At 37.6% G+C, this 21,647-nt stretch overlaps 1 protein-coding gene across 2 annotated transcripts in view; it reads left to right on the top strand.

Annotated features, from left to right (window-relative positions):
* Window positions 1-21,647, top strand: part of LOC121635855 (fibroblast growth factor 14-like) — a 61,416-nt gene that overhangs the window by 35,580 nt on the left and 4,189 nt on the right. For both annotated transcript variants that reach the window (XM_041979215.1, XM_041979216.1), the window contains exons 3-4: window positions 7,684-7,787; window positions 21,409-21,607. In XM_041979215.1, coding sequence (XP_041835149.1) covers window positions 7,684-7,787; window positions 21,409-21,607 — 303 coding nt within the window. The remainder of the gene's footprint in view (window positions 1-7,683; window positions 7,788-21,408; window positions 21,608-21,647) is intronic.

Genomic DNA, 21,647 nt, shown 5'->3' with positions numbered 1-21,647 from the left:
AACAAACAACAAGAAAAAACAACATATTTTTCTACTTCAGGTATAAAATCTTTTAATATTACCTGTAATATTAATATTACCTATATTTTTTCAAACCTGGGAGTCATTCTTGTACCACCCCGTCACAGGACACAATGATCAATAATACATACTAGTAAAGTGTCCTTTATTAGATATTACAATTTTAAAACATAATTCAAGCTTAAAACAACTTCACAGGTGTATATGTTTAATAAATACCACCCTTTCACAATATAAAATGTGACGGGGTGGTAAATTTCAACATAAAATGGCTGCCAATTCACTGTATGGTAAGCTAGCTGACTCAGCATGTCTGATTTCAATCTGAAATATTGTTTTATTTCTATTAATAATGTTTTTTCATAAAATAAATAAAGTTTTCCTAAACTATTTTGCATGATGGTGTGGTAACATTAAGCTTGATGGATTTCATCCAACCTATAAAAACATCAAATAAACAGTATAAAATAATGTGGGAACTTCCTGCTTTTGAACGCCTACAGAGGCTCACATGATGTCATTTCCTGTTTGTGATGCACCTAAAATAAGAGTATATTTTTATAGACAAAAAAAGTAAGTGTAATGGGGTGGTAAGTCAAACTAAGGGACAAAGTCAAATTGTAATTTTTTTACTAAAAATAATATTTATTCTTTTAATAAATATCATCATAGTATCAAGGATATCCATTTCATCCCGAAAAACAATAAAAGCTTTATCAAAAAAAATTTTTTTGTTGATATGTTACATGGAAATTCTTTGGTGATCATGGAAAATGGAAATGTGCTAATTATAATTACATATATTTTTTTTAACTCTATTTTATATTTTTCTTTTAAAATAACATTGTCTCTTAGTATGTGATTAAGAACACATATCTTAACAGCTTGAAACTTTTGAAATACAGTTGGACACATTTTTATGGATTTTTAATCTCATCAAATGTTGTGGACTCAAACGGCGCCTGTTTCATACAACGACGCGACTCCATTTGGGACTCTGGATTTTCAGAGAGCAAACCAACTGTTCAACTGAAAGCAACAAGTGGCTGTTTGGAGGATCTTATTTATGGCTCAGTTTGTTGGACCTATGCACCCAATACAGCCCTCAGGGAGGAGCCACAGATGGACACTATTTATTATAGTAGCTTTTGCAGTTTTTGATGAATGAAACTCAAAGAAAATCAAAAGCAAATTTCTTTAATTCTGCTTGTTTATATTCTGCTTATTTACAATGATTTCTTTTCTTGCTTTTTGGCAAATCTTTCCTCACTGTTTTGTTTAGCTATCCACCACAGCTTGGTGAATAAACAGAATTCCCAATAGCTTGCACTTGTTGCCAAGTTTATACCTAATGTCAGCTGGCATAGACACTCACCCCACCTCGATGCTGCACAGGATGAAGTGGGTACGGAGAATAGATGCACCACATCACTTGTACCATCTCTAATAAGTTGGTTGCAATAGTAAAGTAAATAAAATAAGAATGCAAGGATTTGTAAATATCATAAATCTACATTTTATTTCTAAATAGAAAATAAACAACATATGTTTTATTCAACAGATGTTGCAACTGAGACATTTTACCATTTCATGGAAAATATTAGCTAACTTTGAATTTTTTTTCATCTATTCTTCTCAAAATAAGTTGGAACAGGAGCAACAAAAGGCTGGAAAAGTGTTTTTCTACAATTTGTAAAACAATTTCAGAAAAATGTTCCTCTGCCTTGCCTCTGTGTAAAATTGTAAAAAAAAGCATTGATCAATGCACCGTCTACAATGTATGATATAAAATGATTTAGGGAATCAGAAGAAATCTCTATGTGGATGGTGTTACGGCTCCTGGCCTGTCAACCTGCACCAGGATATGCAAAGTTTGCTGTGAGAGGATTGGCTGTGGACCGACATGCAAAACTCCTCCTCCCCCTCCTGGATTGATGGCCAGTGATTCCGGACCAGCTGGCAATCCCGAAGGACGCCTTCCCCTTAAATACGAGGACCTGCCATCATTGGAGTAGGGCTCAGCTCACCATTTGGGTTTGATCTCAGAAGAGTGTGTATTTCGCTGTTACCCCGAGTGGGTTTGTGTTGGCTGTTCAGCAAGAGTTTGCTACCCTTGAGTGCAATTTGAGCCGGAGTTTGCTCACTAGGAGAAGCTCCCTTTTGTTGATAAGGTAAATCAATGACAATGACCAAGGTCAAATAGGTGTTTGTGATCTTCAGCCCCTCTGGTGGCAGCTTTAAAACAGACATTATTTTCTACTGGAAATCACTGCATGGGCTCAGAAGAACATCCAGAAATCACCATCGTTGAACACAGTTCACCATGCAATCCAGCTAAAGCTCTATCATGCAAAGAAAATGTTACCACAATCCAGAAATGCTGCCATCTTATCTGGACCAAAGCTCATTTAAAATGGTCTGAAGCAAAGTGGAAAACTGATATGTGATCAAAATTTAAAATGATTTTTGGAAACCATGAACACAGTTTCCTGCAGACAAAAGAGGGAAGGGACCATCTTGGTTTTTATTGGTGGACAAGTCCTTTTTTACAAGTCAAGTCCAAGTGAAGTTGCAAGTCACTTTTTGTTGTAATGAATAATCTGCCACGTGACGCTGCTGTCTGGTCTGCTTAGAAGATACATTTTAATGCAAGGAATTTAAAATCCATACTCAGCCTTTATCTACCAGCATTTTGTAACAGCACTGATCTTTAGCTTAAACTAACAAATGCTCTGTCCCTCTGGATAATTTCTTTGCTTTGCTGAATTTGGAAAACCTGCAGATGAACATGGAAATTTATTCACATTAGTAAATATGCTCTTAACATAACTTATCCAAGAGTTATTAATGTAAACAAAAATCCATCTGGACCCACTGAAAGATTCTAAATACTAATACTGCAGTTCATATAATTTCTTTCCTGAATGTAGAAAGGGGGCCAATATGCTGCACTTTAGTGCAGAATCAACACCTGTCCTGTAGGTTTTAGATGTTTCCCTGCAGCAACACACCTCATCTAAATGACACCTTGTTATCAAGTTCTGCACGAGCCTCTTAATGACCCAATAATAATTTGACTCAAGTGTATTTCATCAGGTAAACATGTAAAATCTGCAGGTGCAGGACACAGTTGGTGATATCTGCACTAGTGTATCAGAAAAATCTTAATTTTAACAGGGCTTGAAAAAACTGTAAGATGAGAACAGAAAATATTTATTTTAAGCTTTTTAAAACGCATAACTCAAAACTCAAAATTTTAATTAGTTAAGATCCAGTACTTGCAGGTCCAGTAAATATTCCTTACATTTCTGACCCAGTAAAACCATGTTGTTTACAGTGGGTTTGATTTCAGTTTAAAGTGAGCATGGCAAAGTTACAGTTAATGGAAACTGTTCAGCAAAATGGCTCATTCTTCTTCTAACCACAGTCAGTGGAGCCAATCTGATGGACTTAACATTATTTTAGTACAAAAGTAGTAACAAGCTAACATTTACACTGCTGTGGCGCTAAGCTCGTTGCTAACATAAATGCTAACACTAGCTTCATATTACAGTGACACATTTTTCCAGGTGTGTTTTAAGGTGGATGTGGTGGATCCAGCATCCTGGGTTTTTATACCACAGATTCTCTAGTTTGCTGCTCTTATACTGGTCCCTTTTTATTAAGTTTGTGGTACCCAAAAGTTAAAGCCGTTGTAGCAACAGCAGTACCGCCAGTGTTTTGATTGTATTTCGCATGCACTGCGGGCACGTCTGTGTGATGTTCGGTCAATGTTACATCTAGGGTTGAGTTGATTTGAGTCTTAAGTCTTTTAAATGTGTGAGTTCAAGACATGTCTCAAGTCACTGGAAATGCAACTTAAGTGCGACTCAAGTCAGAGTCCCAGACTCGAGTTCCCATCTCTGCAGTGGACAGCTCAAAACTCTATATCTCATGGTATGGGGCTGCATTAGTGCCTATGGCAGCCTGTGAAGCCTGTGAAGCTCCATCAATGCTGAAAAGTACATGGAGGTTTTAGAGCAACATCTTCTCCCATCCAGACAACGTCTCTTTCAGGGAAGGCTTTGCAGATTTCAGCAAGACAGTGCTGAACCACATCCTGCATCCATCACAACAGCATGGCTTCACAGGAGAAGAGTCCGGCTGCTGAACTAGCCTGCCTGCAGTCCAGACCTTTCACCAATAGAAAACATTTGGAGCATCATGAAACCAAAAGTCCAGAAGCAAAGATCCAGGACTGTTAAGCAGCTAGAATCCTGCATCAGACCAGAAAAGGACAACATTCCTCTCCTAAAACTCCAGCAACTGGTCTCCTCACTTCCCAGACGTTTACAGACAGTTGTTAAAAGAAGAGGAGATGATACACAATGGTAAACATCAACCTGGTCCTGCTTTTCAGAGATGAGTTGCTGCTGTCAAATTTAAAATGAGCTGATATTTTCCATGAAATGTTAAATGTCTCAGTTTCAGCATCTGATCTGTTGTTTATGATCTATTGGAAATAATGTGGATTTGCAGTGCAATGCATTCTGTTTTTGTTTACATTTTATACAGCGTCCCACCATTTTTGGAAATGAGGTTATGTATTTTAATAACAGCTATTATGTACAGTTTTTTTCTTTTACCAATTATCTACACTTCAGTCATCGTTTGTTTGATCTCTTTTATATCACTTTAAGAAAAATGTATGGAAAACATTATGCTCATTTTCTGGCCAAAGTATAAAACTGAAGAAAAATTCCAATAAGAAAAGTTTAAAGTAAAAAATGTGGATCTGGGACATTGTCTTAGGAACAATACATGGAGTCTGAAATCTCAGAGGTGACTATTTTGTAGATGGGCCTCAAAAACTCACAACATGAACCAAGAACGTCTTTTGAGTTTGAGCCATAGGGTGTGACAAGTAATAAAAAGGAGTTGCAAAAGCCCAAGACGGTTACATCATCAGCATCTGATAAAAACATCAGTTAATGTGAATATGGAACAGTATGAAAGAAAAAATACAATGCATGAGGGAGCATCTTTCTCCAAATGGAAGTAGTTTTTATAACCTTACAGAGAAAATGAATCATACTGAGAGTCTGTTGGACTAAACTTGAATAAAACTTGTCATTTTGTTTGCTTCACCATTTTCTGTATCCATTATAATTTGTGCAGTATTTCTTTTTATTATAGATGACATTTTAATGCTTAATGTTTTTTGTTTTTTTTTTTGCAACGTTTGGCTTGAGTTTAGTTGATCTGAGTTCTCTGCAGATATTAGAAAATGCCATTTAGCTGAAAGATCTAAACAAATGAAAACACAACAGTTATGTTCACTTGATTCAAGAAGATGTAAAACAGGACACATAGTGGTGGAATTGTAATACATTCTCATTGAAAACAATGTTTTTGGACCTCTGACAGCCATATGAAATTATTAAAAAATGTATAATATGGGATATTTAAAATAAACTTTGCCCAAATAAAATCTGTACATCTTAAAAAATATTCTTAACTTAGCCTGCTCAGTATTTAGAAAACATTTTGATATCAACATGGGCAATGTTAATAACTACATTTTGATTTTAGACAGAAAAAGCACAAGTGTATAAATGAAAGCTGCATTCCAGTTAAAGGAAGATTTGCTTTTGTGCATGATATAGAAGTAATGAGCATGCACAGGTGCAGAAATGGAATGCAGCCCTTGATTATATATTCTCCATGGCCTCTCCAAACTCCTCCCAAGCCCAAGTTTTTGCCTTAGTTACCGCCGAAGCTGTGCTCCGCTTAGCCCGCCGATACCCGTCAGCTGCCTCTGGAGTCCCACAGGCCAAAAAGGCCCGAAAGGACTCCTTCTTCAGCTTGACAGCATCCCTTACTGCCGGTGTCCACCAACGAGTTCAGGCACCAACGACCTTACGGCCCATTCGGACTCAATGTCCCCCGCCTCACCTGGGACATGGTTGAAGCTCTGCCAGAGATGGTAGTTGAAACTCTTTCTGACAGGGGACTTTGCCAGACGTTCCCAGCAGACCCTTACAACACGCTTGGGTCTGCCAGGCCTGACAGGCATCCTTCCCTACCATCTGAGCCAACTCACCACCAGGTGGTGATCAGTTGACAGCTCCGCCCCTCTCTTCACCCGAGTGTCCAAAACATGCAGCCGCAAGTCCGACAACACGACTACAAAGTCGATCATCGAACTGCGGCCTAGAGTGTCCTGGTGCCAAGTGCACATGTGGACACTCTTATGTCTGAACAAGGTGTTCATTACGGACAGTCCATGACGAGCACAAAAGTCCAACAACGAAACACCACTCTGATTCAGATTTAGGGGTGTCGTTCCTCCCAATCACGCCCCTCCAGGTCTTGCTGTCATTGCCCACATGAGCATTGAAGTCCCCCAGCAGAACGAGGGAGTCCCCAGAAAGAGTGCTCTCCAACACCCCCTCCAAGGACTCCAAAAAGGGTGGGTACTCTGAACTGCTATTTTGTGCATAAGCACAAACAACAGTCAGGACCCGTCCCCCCACTCGAAGGCTGAGGGAGGCTACCCTTTCATCCACCTGGGTAAACCCCAACGTACAGGCTCCAAGTCGGGGGGCAATGAGCATGCCCACACCTGCTCGGCGCCTCTCACCGGGAGCAACTCCAGAATGGAAGAGGGTCCAGCCCCTCTCAAGGACAGTGGTTCCAGAGCCCAAGCCGTGCGTCGAGGTGAGTCCAACTATATCTAGCCGGAACCGTTCAACCTCACACACCAGCTCAGGCTCCTTCCCCGCCAGAGAGGTGACATTCCACGTCCCTAGAGCTAGCTTTTGCAGCCGAGGATCAGACCGTCAGGGTCCCCGCCTCTGGCAACGCCCAGCTGACACTGCACCCAACCCATATGGCCCCTCCTGCAGGTGGTGAGCCCACGGGAGACAGTCAGGTCCTTTAGTAATATTCCTTTTATAACCTATATCTAATCAAATCTACAATTACAGATTCTTTTGAAGACACACTTACGTTGTGGTTTAGATGTTTTGTTTAATTTTCCAGGATAAACCACACTGTCCTCTTTTATAAGCTGAAATGAGATTCTCTTTTTTTAATAAATCTGGCTTTTGCAATGAAAAACGAGTGTCCTACCTGGCACATATCTATATAGAACTAAAGGGCCAGTAGCATTAACATTGTCTTTTAAAATACGAGCCAAAGGCTATTAGCTGTCTGTTCCTTTACGATCACCGACTGCTGGTCTTTAGAGCTGACCTGATGCCGCTGAGAGCTGGACTGTCTTTGAAAACTAAGACAAGAAGCGGCAGATGTTAAAATGTCATAGACCTGAACTTCCTCTCATCTTTTTTTTTTTTTTTTTTTTTTTTTTCCTTTTTTCGTCAAAACTGTCCAGTTGTATGCAAAACTGATTAGGTTTTAATTGGTTTGAGCTTAATATGAATATTCTTTACTTACAGAAGATAAGGAGGTGGTTGGATTATTTTTTTCTTTTTTAAAATTTCAGGATGTTTTTCTCCTCAGGACTTGATGCCTAAAAGCTCTTGCAATCAGCCGAGCTGCTCTGCCAATCACCAAAGAAAAAACAAAAAAAACAAAACCAACTGTGCAACCTACATTTCATTCCTCCGAACTCATAACAAACACACATCAACTCAGTTTGCCTGCTTTTTTTGTCCTCAGCTCTGTTTAACTTAATTCCTGTGGGTTTGAGAGTCGTGGCTATCCAATCAGTCAAGACTGGTCTTTACATCGCCATGAACGGAGAGGGTCACCTCTACTCCTCGGTGAGCGTGCACACAAAGAACACACACACGGGAAGAAATATGGGCACGAGAGTCAGAACCTGTTGAGATAAAGCATCCATGTTTTGTTTTGACATGTGGGCCACAGCTCGCAGAGCTGTTGTTAATGAGCCAAACAGAGCCTGTGCATCGTTTTCACTCGTCTTTCTTTTTTAAGTCTGTGGAATTCTCAAGTTGTAGGGTTCACCTGCAAATCATGTGTTGATCATCCAGGTGTCTGGTTTTGATGTGCTGCAATCCCCTCAGGGATTTTAATTAGAGACAAATAGAATCAGCCTCACTTTATCCACAAGGGTAAACAGTTGTCTTGTGCTTCAGGTTGATGAATTTATTGACTACTGACATTTAAAAACTGCTGTTACTTTCAAAGGAGGGACTAATTTTAAGGTTTTATTAAACAGTTTTATATTTGTTTTATATTTGATTGATAAATACCCCAAAGAACAGTTTCATGTTGTTTGTTTTATCTAATTCACAATCCAAAGCTTGACAATATTTAATGAGGACTAAGAAAAACATTAAATATTACAATTTGAGATCATTTAGTAGCTGCTAAACTACTAAAGTGGTGAACAAAATTGTTGCTTTTATTTCTGGTATTTGAGTAATGGTTACCAAGTCAAAGACCGTATGACTTCTCAGCCTGCTGCTTGGGTAATTTTAGCATAAGTCTGCTGTGTAAATTGGAGAAACTCTTATATTCACACTGAACAATGGTAGTTTGAGAAAAATGAGGTAAATGGACCGTTCACCTTAAATTTGCAGAGTTGTGTGGCTACATAGATGTCACATCAATAAACAAAATTATAATTGTTGCAGAGCTACAACTCATGAATTATTAAAATCAATTAAAAATAATTAGGAAGCATTGCAAGAGTTGTTTTCTGTTTGTTTTTTATTTATTTATTCATTTTGAACAATGCAGACTCCTAACAAATTGATTTTTCATGGAAGATGATAAAATTAAATCTTTTTGGGTTACACTTGATATAAATAAAGTTGGGCTGAATATTTTTTCACAGTCAGTCTGATTACAGACAAATATCAAAGATAAAAGTAAAATTAGTAAAAACCTGATCGTATCATTAACTTAAGATAAAAAAAATGGGAACAATGTGAAAAACAAGAAAAAAAAGTAGTAGGTGAAGAGAAAATAGAGAGAAGATAAACAGTGGGGAAACCAGGTAAAGGAGTGTGGAGATGTTTCAGCATGATGAATTATTTCAGTGCCGACTCTTCAGAGTTCACACTCGTCCACAAATGTCCCTTCTTCTAACATCATCCCTTCTTCTTCCACCCCTTCATTTCTTTTTCCTGGTGGAGATGACAAGACGGGACAGAGGGTGATAAAAGGAGAGGAGAGGTGATACAGGGGACAGGGAAACAGAAGTGGATGGGAGCTGAAAAGAGGGGAATAAAAAGGAGAGGTGAGAAGAAAAAAGGGTGAGGTTAGGACAGAAGAGAGGAAAAGGATGGAGGAGGAAAGTTCCAGGCAAAGGGGGGGGAAAAAAGATAAAGAACGGAAACGATGGAAAAGAGGAGTTAAAAGATGAAGGAGCTGGGAGGGAGGGTTGTAGACAGAACAGGAAACAGCGGAGAGGAAAACGGTCGTTGACAGGGGGATAAGAGTAAGAGAAAAGAGTAATTGGGAGGAGGAAGAAAGCAGCTCTGTGCTGCTCTGCTGGGCTTTCTCAGCCTGTCGCAGAAAGTCACAGATGCATGAGGGCTTCCTGTAAATAATTGAAGAGGGGGACTCCCCCCTACACACACAGTAGAAGTCCCCTCCAAAGCTGCATAGGGGAAAAGTGAGGATGTTTGATCATGTTCCAGCTCTGGGACTGATGTGCAGGCAGCTCCATGATTACAAATGCAAAAATTCTAAACAGCAGGTCAAGTTTATCCTGATATAAGCACTGCTTGATGTTTAATTGGTTGCTGCAAAGGTCCTGGCAGGTAAGGTGTCACCAGCCTGTGGAGATATACTCATTAAACATTACTAGGATGCCGTCACATATGCAGTTTCTTTTCTCTTGGTCCAAACTGGAGTGCTTCAAAAATTTATCTCCAGTAAATTTATTTATTTATTTTTTAAGACAGCTTGGGTTAGTTTCCCAAGCTAGGTATGGAGGAGGTGACAGGATGTCGATATAAATCAGACTCCGGTGCCTTTAACTTCACAGAAACACGATACGCTTGTCAGCAGTCTTTTCAGTAGCATGTTCGAGATACAACACATTCTCTCGTTGGAAGAATTTTTACAAAGCGTTGTGTTTGGTAGCAGATGTCAGCACATCTTCTTGTACCTGCCGTAGATTTTCCTCTTTCTGTGTGCTTGGATCACAGGCTCCTGATGAGCAGTGAACCATCAGGTCTGCCCAAATGATCTGAACTAAAGGATCAAACATGTAGGAGCACACACAAGTAGCTTAACATTTCTGTTGTAAACAAAAAATAAAAATATTCTGCAAAGCTGCACTGTAATTACTACAATTGGGACATGATGTACTAAATACCAAATGCAAATTTGATCTAATTTTGATTGGTGTTGTTGCATCTGATTGTTTGGAGCAGAGTGAAACTCTTTCTCAGTCTTTTCTGGATTTGCATCACTTCACAGCTTGTTCTGCATGCAAACCCCTGGAATAAAGTTTCTTGTCACTTTGAAAACCAAGTTAAATGTTAATTCAGTGTACAAATTTTAATGTATTCCTATTCTGAGATATGATATAGCTCTCAAATATCATGGAAAATATATAATGGAAAATAGAGAAAGATATTCTGAGGCTGAGCTCCAGCTTATTATTGCTGTTACAAAATGAGTTCCCCACCCCTCTATTCACTCAAAAAACAGTAAAATAAATAAATAAATAGATAAATAAATAAAACAGGCTGTCACCCAGATACATTTTCTTTATATGCTATCCATATGGTCTATCCCCTCTCAAAATGAAAATATAAAACTTGTGCTTCTGTTGTTCATTCTCCTTGAAGAAGAAGATGCATCTTGTTTCTAGATTCAAGCTTCTCTCAAAGTGATTCTTTATCTCCTTATTGGAAATTGTTGATGATATGCTACACACTTAGTTATACATGGTAGGTTTTATTAATCCCAGATCCCCAGCATCTGGCAGCGTGCACTTTTGTGCATGCACACGTTCCTGGGGATGTGTTTGGGTGCGCGTGTGCTCGGCTAACAGATGGCACAGAGAGCAATGAGCTGCTATGTGATAATTATGAGGCATGCTGGGGAAAGTGGAAAAAAAAAGTGCTGATGAGTTTGGGACTGTGTGTGAAAGAGACTGAGAGTGACGAGTGTGTGAGGCACACATTTTGGTATGCTGGCGTCTGCGTGTGTGCGTGTGTGTGTTGGGGTTGTTGGGTGGGTGTAGGTGTGAGGATGTCACCTCAGAGGTGAAAGAGGAAATTGAGGTTTTCACAAAGTCACTGCACATCTCTAACACACCACCATTACTGCTTCTCCTGCTGCTACATCTTCTACTGCAAATGCACGAGTAACATGAGAGAGAGGACAGACAGTGTTGCTTTAGGGAGAAGAGTGAATTCAAATTATTCTCAACAGGCTCTCTGTTGAGAGAAACATTTGCAACACAACAGTTGCATAATGCAATATCTGAAGTCTTTAAATTTTTAAAAAGTATTTTCATAATTCTTCACACTTGTATGGATCTTTTAGGTTGTTTTTAAGGAACAGTTCATGCATGCTTTGGAAAAGCAACTTTCCAACACATCAGTTGTGCTGACTGTCCAGCAGACAATATAGAAATGCAAATATATTCCTACAGTGTGCCAGCTACAGCAAGTGAGACTGTTGAGGTCGATTTCCTTCATCCTCTTAATGCAATTCTTAAATTACAAACATCTTCACATTCTTCCTTGTGTCAAATAGCACTTAAAGATTAATGAAATGCCTCATATTTCTAAATACTTAAAACTTTATTTCTGCGTTTTCTATGTACAATAACTATAATTTACACACTGCTGCAGTAGCAATACAGAAGATGTATTCATTTTATTTAATTAATGTAGTTTATTTTTATTACTGACCTCTTATCTGAGTAGATATTAGATACCCAAGTGCAAGTGAATGCATCATATAATGTATTTTCATAGATTGTTTTATATGTTGTTCTGCATCAACATTACCATGTGCTTGATTAAAATGCAGCATTCATACAGCATCATCTTACCAACTACCTATTTGGGTAATAATATTTGTCTCTACAAACTGTTTATATTTTAAAAAGAGGATGTAAAAGTCATAAATGTAACAAGTGAAGTTATACAGACAATAATGATGAATGACATTGATAAAACCTGCGATTTGGTTCAAAGTTATTCTCGTATCAAATCTTCATGCAGCAGCGATTATGCAGGACTATGCTGAGTAAATAGCTGTTGGTGTAAATATACAATCGACTGTTTGCTTTTATAAAAACTGACATTAACGTTAGGTAACCACTTTAGTTGTAATAATCAGTTCATTACTTCCTAAAATGTAGACAATCTTTTCATTTACTAATGTCCCACCCTTTATCCAGTTCATTGTCTTTTCCTGGCTTGTCATATTCTTTTGCTGAATTTGCTTCTTCAGCTTTTAATAGTTTTCTGCAAGAAGGTGAATCCTTTTCTACTTTCCTAGCCGGTACTCCATTGTGAGTAAATCATGCAGATACATGTATGGATGGTTCTGCTTGCGAACTTGAATTTTTGAGCAGTGCACAATAGATGACAAAGAATTGTTATAACTAAAACCAGCTGAAGTGTACTTTGTTATGTCACACAGTTTACTGAGAGTTTGTCTGTGTGGTTTAGTTAAGAACGATAATAACTTGATATGTTTAATATTTTTAACAAATATTGAGCAAATAATTCCAGAATAGGTGAAAGATTATCAGAAGTTAGTTAGTAGTAGTAGTTAATAGTTAGTATTTTTAATTAAATATATTACTATATTAAATTATATTAAATATATTGTTATTATATTAAATATGAAATAATAATAAATATATTATTATTAAATATATTAAATTATTTGTGCATAAGTACAAACTGTTTTTTTTTGCATTTTTTTTTGTTTGAGTCAGCACAAAGAACAAAGCAGCAAGGCCATGTTTAAAAAAGTGGTGGATTTTTTTTGTTCTTTAAAGCCACATGCCAAGAAGAAAGAACACAAACTTCTGGCTGAGGAAACGCAGCAGGGACTTAACCTTTATTTTACCAGGCAAAACATTAACAGCTATATTGCACATCAGTTCCAATAAATCATTTAAAACATTTAAAAAGTGGTTTTAAGTTGTAGCTATACATTTAAAGGTGACATTAAAAATCTGCTTTAGAATGTTTAAAATCAGAAAAAAATGCATCTAGTTAAGAGATCAGGGATTACCAAACCAAACCGCAACAATCCGGAAAATGGGGCTTGATAAAGTATTTTTTATTTAATTTTATTTAACTCATTTCAAATGTTTTGTGTTTTGCAATCAAGTAAAAACCGAAAGACGTCTTGTATTTATCTAAATGAGCAAACTGTCAGACAACTTATAAATTCTGTAGTTCTTTGTCTCAGCTTTATTTTATTCAGGATGTTTTCTGAGCTGCATGCAGAGACCTTACAACCTTCTGTACACCATGGATCTGTCTCCCTGTCTCCACACAGCCCCAACCTGTCTGGGTTGTGGCATATTTTCTCAGAACAGAATGTTTTCGACAAACACAAGGATGTGTGTTCAGTCTATGTATGTGTGTTTGCCTCACATCTGTGTTCGTAGGCGTGCATTTCCATTCATAACACAGTTGGTGCGCCACTCAGATGGAGTGAGCCCTGTGATGTCTACATCCAAAGAGATGAGACGCAGATAGAATAGAATAACCATGTGAGTCATGACACACACACATTTTCTGGTAACTAGAGAATAAATTAGTTACTTGTGAGCTGTTTAGCCTCTTCAAAGACACTACTCTGTGAGTCGTGACATTAATTGAAATAAGACAGGGCAGACTTGACATTCAAATGGGAGCTTGAGCATATCGACTGGTTATAATTCAGCCGGTGATAATGGCTGTGTAGCCTGTTCCAGCTTTTCTGCAAAAAATTAGCAGCTTTTATTAAAAGACACTAAAAACAATACAATGATTTAAACATCTCTTAACCAATATTTCACCCGTGACTGTCCAGGGTGTAACACCACCTCTCAACTAATAACAGCTCTAGCGACCCCCATGAGCCTGCAGTGACATAAGCAGGTATAGAAAATGGATGGATAAAACAATATTTGATCCAGAAAAGTAAACATGTCAAATGCTGAAAGTGAAAAATTGACCAATTTCATGAAAAATATTTGCTCATCTTGAATTTGATTCAAGTGTCAGTCCAAAATCATCCATCCATGAGTCTCAAAAGCACAAAACTGTTGAAATATGTATGAGACTCATGCAGAGATTGTGTGGATCAAAAGTACTTCAGTTACCTACATCTACAGTCCAATATGTGCATTTTTGATGTATTTTTGTTTTCTAGAAACATGACATGGCACTATTTTTTCCTAGCAACTGGGCTGACATGTTGACACATAAAAACTTGACCAAGTGAAAACTAAAGTGGCAGTTAGGGAAACCTATTATACCAAGCCTATGTCCTACTTTTTTTTAACTTTAAAGCAATACTACATAACTTCCAGACTTTAAAAAATAATTATACGTTTTATTTATTATGCATATTCCTGGAGCTTCAACGCCCATGCAATATCCTGAGGCTGCAAAACCTCACTTCACAACTTTTTTTTTCCAGCCATGGGCGTCACGTTAAAAAATAAAGTTAATTTAGTTGTTGTTTATCAGTTGGTGAGTCTACTGAGAGCTCAAAAGAACTGTATTTTTGGCTTTTGTCTGCCATGGCATTGACTTAGCTCATAAGATGAAGATATGATATGGACATATTAAAGGTAAAAATTTTGTTAAGTGAAGGGATCTTTACTGGAAATCTCTCTCTACAGTTTTGTAGAGCACATTTTTTAGTGATTCTATTAAATCTTATTAAAATTTATGGAGGTAAACCTACCTGAGCCATCTCTACCACTTGGGTTGGGTATGTAATACCAAAAATAAGAGTTTTATTTATTTATTTTTATCCCATTGCTGTTTCAGGTTTTGACCATTTAACCACTGTTACTATATAATTATCTGTTATTTCAGTTAAATATAATGGTGAAAGTAATAACAATGATATTAATAAAAAAAACAAAACCAAACAATGATTGATGCTGTTAGTGACCGAAAAGAAATGAAAAAATGCAAAGAAACATTTATGCATTGCTTTTCTCTTAGTGTGAACATTAGTTGAAGCAGCCCAGTTTTTAACAGGTTGTTAAGAAGCACCTGTGCTGAACACACCCGACCCAATAAAGAGCCAGACGTAATTGAATCAGGTGTGCAGATCTGAAGTGGTCGAGGAAGACTGTGGCGCTCACAGCATGCTGAGAGCAACACTGTGAACACAGTCAGATTTATGCTGTAATTCTCGTCTGTCTCGGCCGCGCAACGTCCTTTCAAGTCTCCTCTCCAACCACACACACTCTCCACTCATTTGTTGTCTTATGCCAACACTTTCTTTTCCACTTGTCCTCCTCCTTTCTTCTCTGTAGGCTTCTTTTCTTTAGAGCGATTTGTTTACCCACAATACCCCTGGGTAATTAGTGCTGTGATAATAACTGGTGTTGGAAACAAACACACCCACTCACTCAACTGTGCACACAGATACACACAAACACATGCACATGGGGATGGGAACAACTTCCCTGAGCCTGGTTACATTAGATACTGCTACAGGGAGAGCAACGGCACCTCCAAAGAAGAAAAAAAGATGGTCATTCCTCATGTTTCTAACTAATAAAACAGATTTTTTAATGTTATTTTAACCAAATTGGATAATAAACTAAGAAACTTTAGTTTATTAACTTGGTTAATGTATTTTAGAGCAAATTGCAGTTAAAAGCAACTCATTTATTCATTTTTTTTTTACTTAAAATGAAAATTAAATATACTGAAATAAACTAAACCTAATTAAAAAAAAATTTTTTGAATAAATAAATCAATAACCGTACAGTGATAGCTGTCTTTAATAGACAAGATTAAGCTATATGATTTAGTTTTAACAATCAAATACAACCGTTTTGGAGTTCATTTGCAAGAAATACTATTCATAAACTAGTGTACAAGCAAATGGGCCATTTTGAAAGAAAGTGAGTGTATGTTTGGGATGTTTTTGAATCTTTTTTTAACCAAGTACTGAATATGCATAGCAGCATTTGATACTAATAAGGCTGGTTTGCTGCTCATCATCATTTCTCCATGATTTCATTGTTATCAGACCAGATCATTTTATCATTATACTCTCTAAAATAATTGTGCTTAAATTCTTTATTTACTGAATCTAGAGCAACAGTAGTGAAAGCTTCCGCTTGTCTCCCTGCTGAATAGACGACTGCTGCTTTGTAATTATGAAGTAGTGGTGCTTCCTTTCTTCATTCATTGAGAAATTTAGTTTGGGCTACAACAGAGAAAATGGCTTCATTGGATACTTGTTGCTTAATAGGAGGGGACCAAAACTGTCCTCAGGCTTAGGATGATCATTTAACCTTACCTGACCACGTGTTGCTTAATGTGGTGTAACATTTCTGGGGAGGTGCTAGTCAGCTGTAGCACCGCAGGATGCTGCAAGTTTAAATCTAGCTTCATCAATCAAGTAATCAATCACTTAGCTTGCCCACAAGTAAAAAGAAATCCCGAATTGAAAGCTTAGAGCTGTCATTCTGTTGCCATCCTGTCCGCTGTAGAGTGTATTTGATGCTGCTCATTCAGCTCCGTTCAACAACACATGTTCCTGATTGTCTGTGAGTAAGAGGCTTCTGTTAATTACAAAAAGGCCACAGAAAATACACAAGAGCAGCAATTATCCACAATGATTTATTGTCAGGCTGTGAATGTCCGTCCACTGTAAAGTTCCTGTAGTGGCCAGCCATACGCTGCTAGTTGCCAAGTTTTGCTATTAGTGCTACGCTGTGCTGTGCCAAGACATGAGATTGCTTTCCCGCTCTCCGTTTTTGCATTATTTATTTTTAGGTATTTAATTGACGAGGGACAAAGTGCTGTCTGTACCAATTTAGGCTGTTTTGGGAACAGGATGTCTAACATGCTAATAGGCTCTTCTGTCTGATTATGGCTGCTTGATGAACAGTTGGGTGCGCCATGCATGCATGTATGCAAGTGTAATTCAAAAGATAACAATGTGCATTCATACGTGCAGTGTGTGCACTTAATCTCTGCAGAGAAATGACAGAATGGGGGAAAAAAAAGAGCGATGAGAGAAATACAAAGATAAGAGAAGGCAGGGAGGGAGGGAGAGAATCCCCTGCTGTTTTTCCAATCAGGAGGCGTCGTCCTACTCACTTGGTGATTTATTCTCTCTCCCCTCTCCTTCATGTCCCAATTTCCAACCCCTCCACACACTCCGCCCTCCATTTCTTTCATTCATTTCTCCCTGTCTCCATTCTGTGGGCAGCTTGTGAACATAGCTATTTAGAAATGATGACAGAAACACATTCAGGCAGGCGGTGCTGTTAAAATGACTCACCTGTAAGGCATGGAGGTTTTCATCTCAACTCATTCTTACAGGTCACTTATTCTCTTAGAGTTCACTCTAGAAAACATGTTGCTGCCACAGATGAGACATCAGAGTTCTTTTAGTTTCAAAAGCAGTATTAAATGATGTATGACCTCACTGACCAACATTAATAAGTGTCTGGTGCTGCTTCTTGCACACAAAGACCTTCTTAACAAATCAATAATGAATCAGGGGTTGCAGGTTAGGAAGATATATATATATATATATATAATTAAGCTGATTTAATTCAAGAATAAAAAAATATTGAACTCCACAGGGAACAAGGTTGCTGTTGATACCAATCAAAAATGTGCTTAACAAAGGGGAGCGTTTGATTTGTTGAGGTGTGCTTCTACATGTGTGTCACTGACATTGCCAATAAATAGAGCATTCATTCATTATCACCTGTCTGGTTTTGCTGCCAACCAATAATTTAGTTGCATTTCATATCCCCGCACCTCCTTCCATTCATTCCCTAGAGCCACAAGTGTGTGTGCTACTGTCTCACCCCTCGCAGCTGCCTATACCTTTAATGAGCATGTCACTTCTACATTAGCATGAGTGTATGTGGTGGAGCATGGGATATGGCACATTATTTTGTGTTAAATTACCAATGCAAGTGTTTATGTGTGTGTATTTATCATTCACTCTCAAAGCCCTCCCCTCAGACACACACCAAGTGACCCCTCCCTCTCAGTGCTGGTTGGTTGCCACGGCTACAGTGTCGACTCTCTTCCTCATGTTGCTATGAGACTCGGACCGACAGACCTGAGCTGAATGACAATGTGTCTGTATCTCTGGCAAGAGGCCCACAAGAACCAATAAGAGGCAGTCTAGACAAACACTTCCCCAAACTGGGATCGAGGGACCCGGGAGTGATTGTTTGGGTTGGCAGGATCCTTATCAGTCATATGAGAAGCATAATGTTAACTCCCTTTATTTTATTTCTTCGACAGATATGTCATTTTGTTCTTCATGGTCAGCTAGATGATTTTTAGAATTTTTCACTGATAAAAATTTTGCCTCAAGACACAAAGATTTTTGTTATGCAAGGGGAAAACAAAGCAAATGCCTTGATTGATATTTTATAGAAATGATAGACAAAAGCATTTCTCTTTGGAATGAAACCTAGCAGCCTTTCCTTTCATCTCCATGAAGATCCATAACAGGATCCACTCAAGTTGCAGCACAAAACCATTAAGAACTAATGTTAAGTTACTGGGGGCATGTTTCAGCATGTTGAGCAAGTTTGTTAGCTTGCTACATAAACCACAAAAGCTGGAAGCTGTTGCATTGCATACCAGTCACTCAGTTGCATCAGCTGCAAAGCTCTCAGGTTTTGTATTCATTAACATTTCTCCCTTCGATGAAAATGAACAATTTGCAGTGAATTACAGTTTATAGGCAATGAGTGTTTGAGACACATGGTGCTCTAAGAGTTTTAAGGTTGTTGTCTTTCATCATAGTGTCTTTTGAAACTGCACAATCAGAAATGACTAACATCCGGTCAGTAAGAGTCATTGACAGACATCCAGCAGTAGCACAATATTACTTCTACTTCTAAAAGAGAATGTGTTAATGAAAATTTTTTGAGTTAACTTGCAGGAATATGATATTTTTCATCCACCACATTCTCCACAAAATCACACTGCATAATGTCAAGAGTGCACTAAAGTATGGAGAAAGAAAAGTGCATGAAATACATATATATGGCATTGAGTAAGTAATTACATGTGTTATTATTTTGTTAAAATTAGAAATAAACACATTAAATAAATAATTAAATTAATCAACAACTGCTTAAATGTGTCTTTATGTAAGTAAATACATAAATGATTAATAAAATATGTAATATGTAAGTAGTTAATACAAACTGGACAATTTATTAATTCATTATTATTTTAATATGTTCTTAAGTAATTTAATTATATTGAATAAAAACATATAATCATTTGACTATTCAATTATTTCAGGTTTCCTGGGTTGCAGGGCATCTTGAATTCATTTAAACTGTCATTGCAGCCCATAAAACAGATCGTGACATCTGATTGGTTAACCAGCTTCGCAAATCACAACAAATCGATCACAAATAAAAGATCCCTGCAGAGCCAAACCAAATACTCCAACACACCAGGTGGCAGTATTTATCCATACTTTTAATGGCTATACCCATTAGTTACTGCAATAAAAAAAAAAAAAAAAGTCTTTCAGCAGTAGCCTTAACTTCAGACCAACGGAATCAGAGTCATTGATAACTCTCAACGTTTGCCCCACCCACCATGTTTGATGGGTTTGACTGGCCAATAAAATAAATTCATTATGCATTGCAGCGTGGGGACCTTTAAATAAATAATCAAATTAAAATAATTCAAGAAATTTAATAACTGATACATGTATTTATTTCCAATTTTAATAATTAAAGACATTTTTTTTATTCAGGGCTGTATTTATATATTTTATTGTGCCACTTTTCTCCCTCCAAATTAAAGAACTTTACATGGAGTTCCTGCATAATATCATCACCTACAAGGGCTCTGAACTTCAGATTGACACGTGACATTTGTTATTAGCACTGATTTGAGTTTAAATGAAATAAGTCATTTAATTGTTATTTAAAAAAAGGAAACATGTTCCTCTATTGGAGTACATGTTCCTTTTTGGGATAGCAGTGTGCACTGCTACAGTCTGGACAGATGAACTTTTCCTTTTATTTTTGTAGCATCTTTTGACTGGATTCAGGTAAAAAAAAATGTACATTTCTTTTTTTTTTGTGCTACAGCAGATGATTTTTTCTGTTCCATCTGGATCCACGCCACCTATTTATCATCAATCCAGGGGATGCAGGTGTCATACACATCTTCCATATTAATGAAAACAAATAAACGAGGCCTTTGGTGCCCATATATTAGGTCAATTAACAGATAATATTAAAGGCATCATATTTAAATAAATATTTTACTCTTCTGTTAATTTATTAAATGCAAAATTAACAATTAAAGCAAAATATTGGTCTAGCCTCGATGGGAAAGCATCTAACTATGAGAAGGTGCATGCTATAGCTTCTATAAATTTCCTTTTTGAAATTATATTTGCCTTTTTATGTGTTATATATTGCTTATTTATAACAATATATGTTGCTTAAAAACTGCAGCTTGCTGATACACAGTCTGACAGTTCTGATGGTTTGAGGTTTGATTCATGAGAGACTCAGCTCTGACCTCCCCGAAAGAAGAATGCATTATCTCAGGCTGCATTTTTCTACTTGCTGGGACCCAGATTTGCAGGAAGACATAAGGGGGATAGGATTTTTCTCCCAGTAAGAATAACAATTTGTTTGCTGAAATATGCGCCGCTGGAGGCACTGACACCCATGGAAAAGCGTTTTGACTTATAACAGCTGAGTTGATGTGAGTGGGAAAATGAAATCTTTGTGTGCCACTAGAAACAAGCAACCTTTTTCTTTTATCAGCTTAGTTGGTTGGAACATGGCAGGCAAATGATTAAGCTGGGAGAAATTCTTCAGTCAGTCACAGTTGTGATTCTCCTCTTTCTTTATGGCTGGTCAATGTGGTTATTTAATTTTCGTGCTGTTTAAAATCCCAGACCAGATAGTATATCATTCCAGGTTTGTGCCACCCATTATGGATCGCCAGGGGAGATCATAAAAATACCTACAAATAATTTCTCAATTTCCTTTGAGAAAGTGGATTGATTGATGACAGTAAGGGTGTCAGGCTTGGGTATAAAATGCCTTCATTCATTGTCTGAACTGCTTAGTCCATTACAGGTCGCGGGGAAGCTGGAACCTATTCAAGCATTTTGTGGATTGCATATTAAACTTTGCATTTCATCAGTGCAAAAAACTGCTGGTGTGAAAAACAGCAGTAAAATAATATGTCTGTATGCCTCTGTCTTTCTCTCTAGGAACTGTTTACAGCTGAGTGCAAGTTTAAGGAGTCTGTGTTTGAGAACTACTATGTGATCTACAGCTCGATGCTCTACAGACAGAAGGAGTCGGGCCGGGCGTGGTTCCTAGGCTTGAATAAAGAGGGACAGGCTATGAAAGGCAACAGGGTCAAGAAGACCAAACCAGCTGCACATTTTTTGCCTAAACCCATAGAAGGTAACAAACTTGAGTTTAATATTATCTCATTGTTTTCTTT

The sequence above is a fragment of the Melanotaenia boesemani genome, chromosome 24 (genome assembly GCF_017639745.1).
Source record: "Melanotaenia boesemani isolate fMelBoe1 chromosome 24, fMelBoe1.pri, whole genome shotgun sequence".
Lineage (NCBI taxonomy): Eukaryota > Metazoa > Chordata > Actinopteri > Atheriniformes > Melanotaeniidae > Melanotaenia > Melanotaenia boesemani.
Note: the sequence above shows the minus strand (reverse complement) of the source record. Positions and strands in the feature narration are given on the sequence as shown.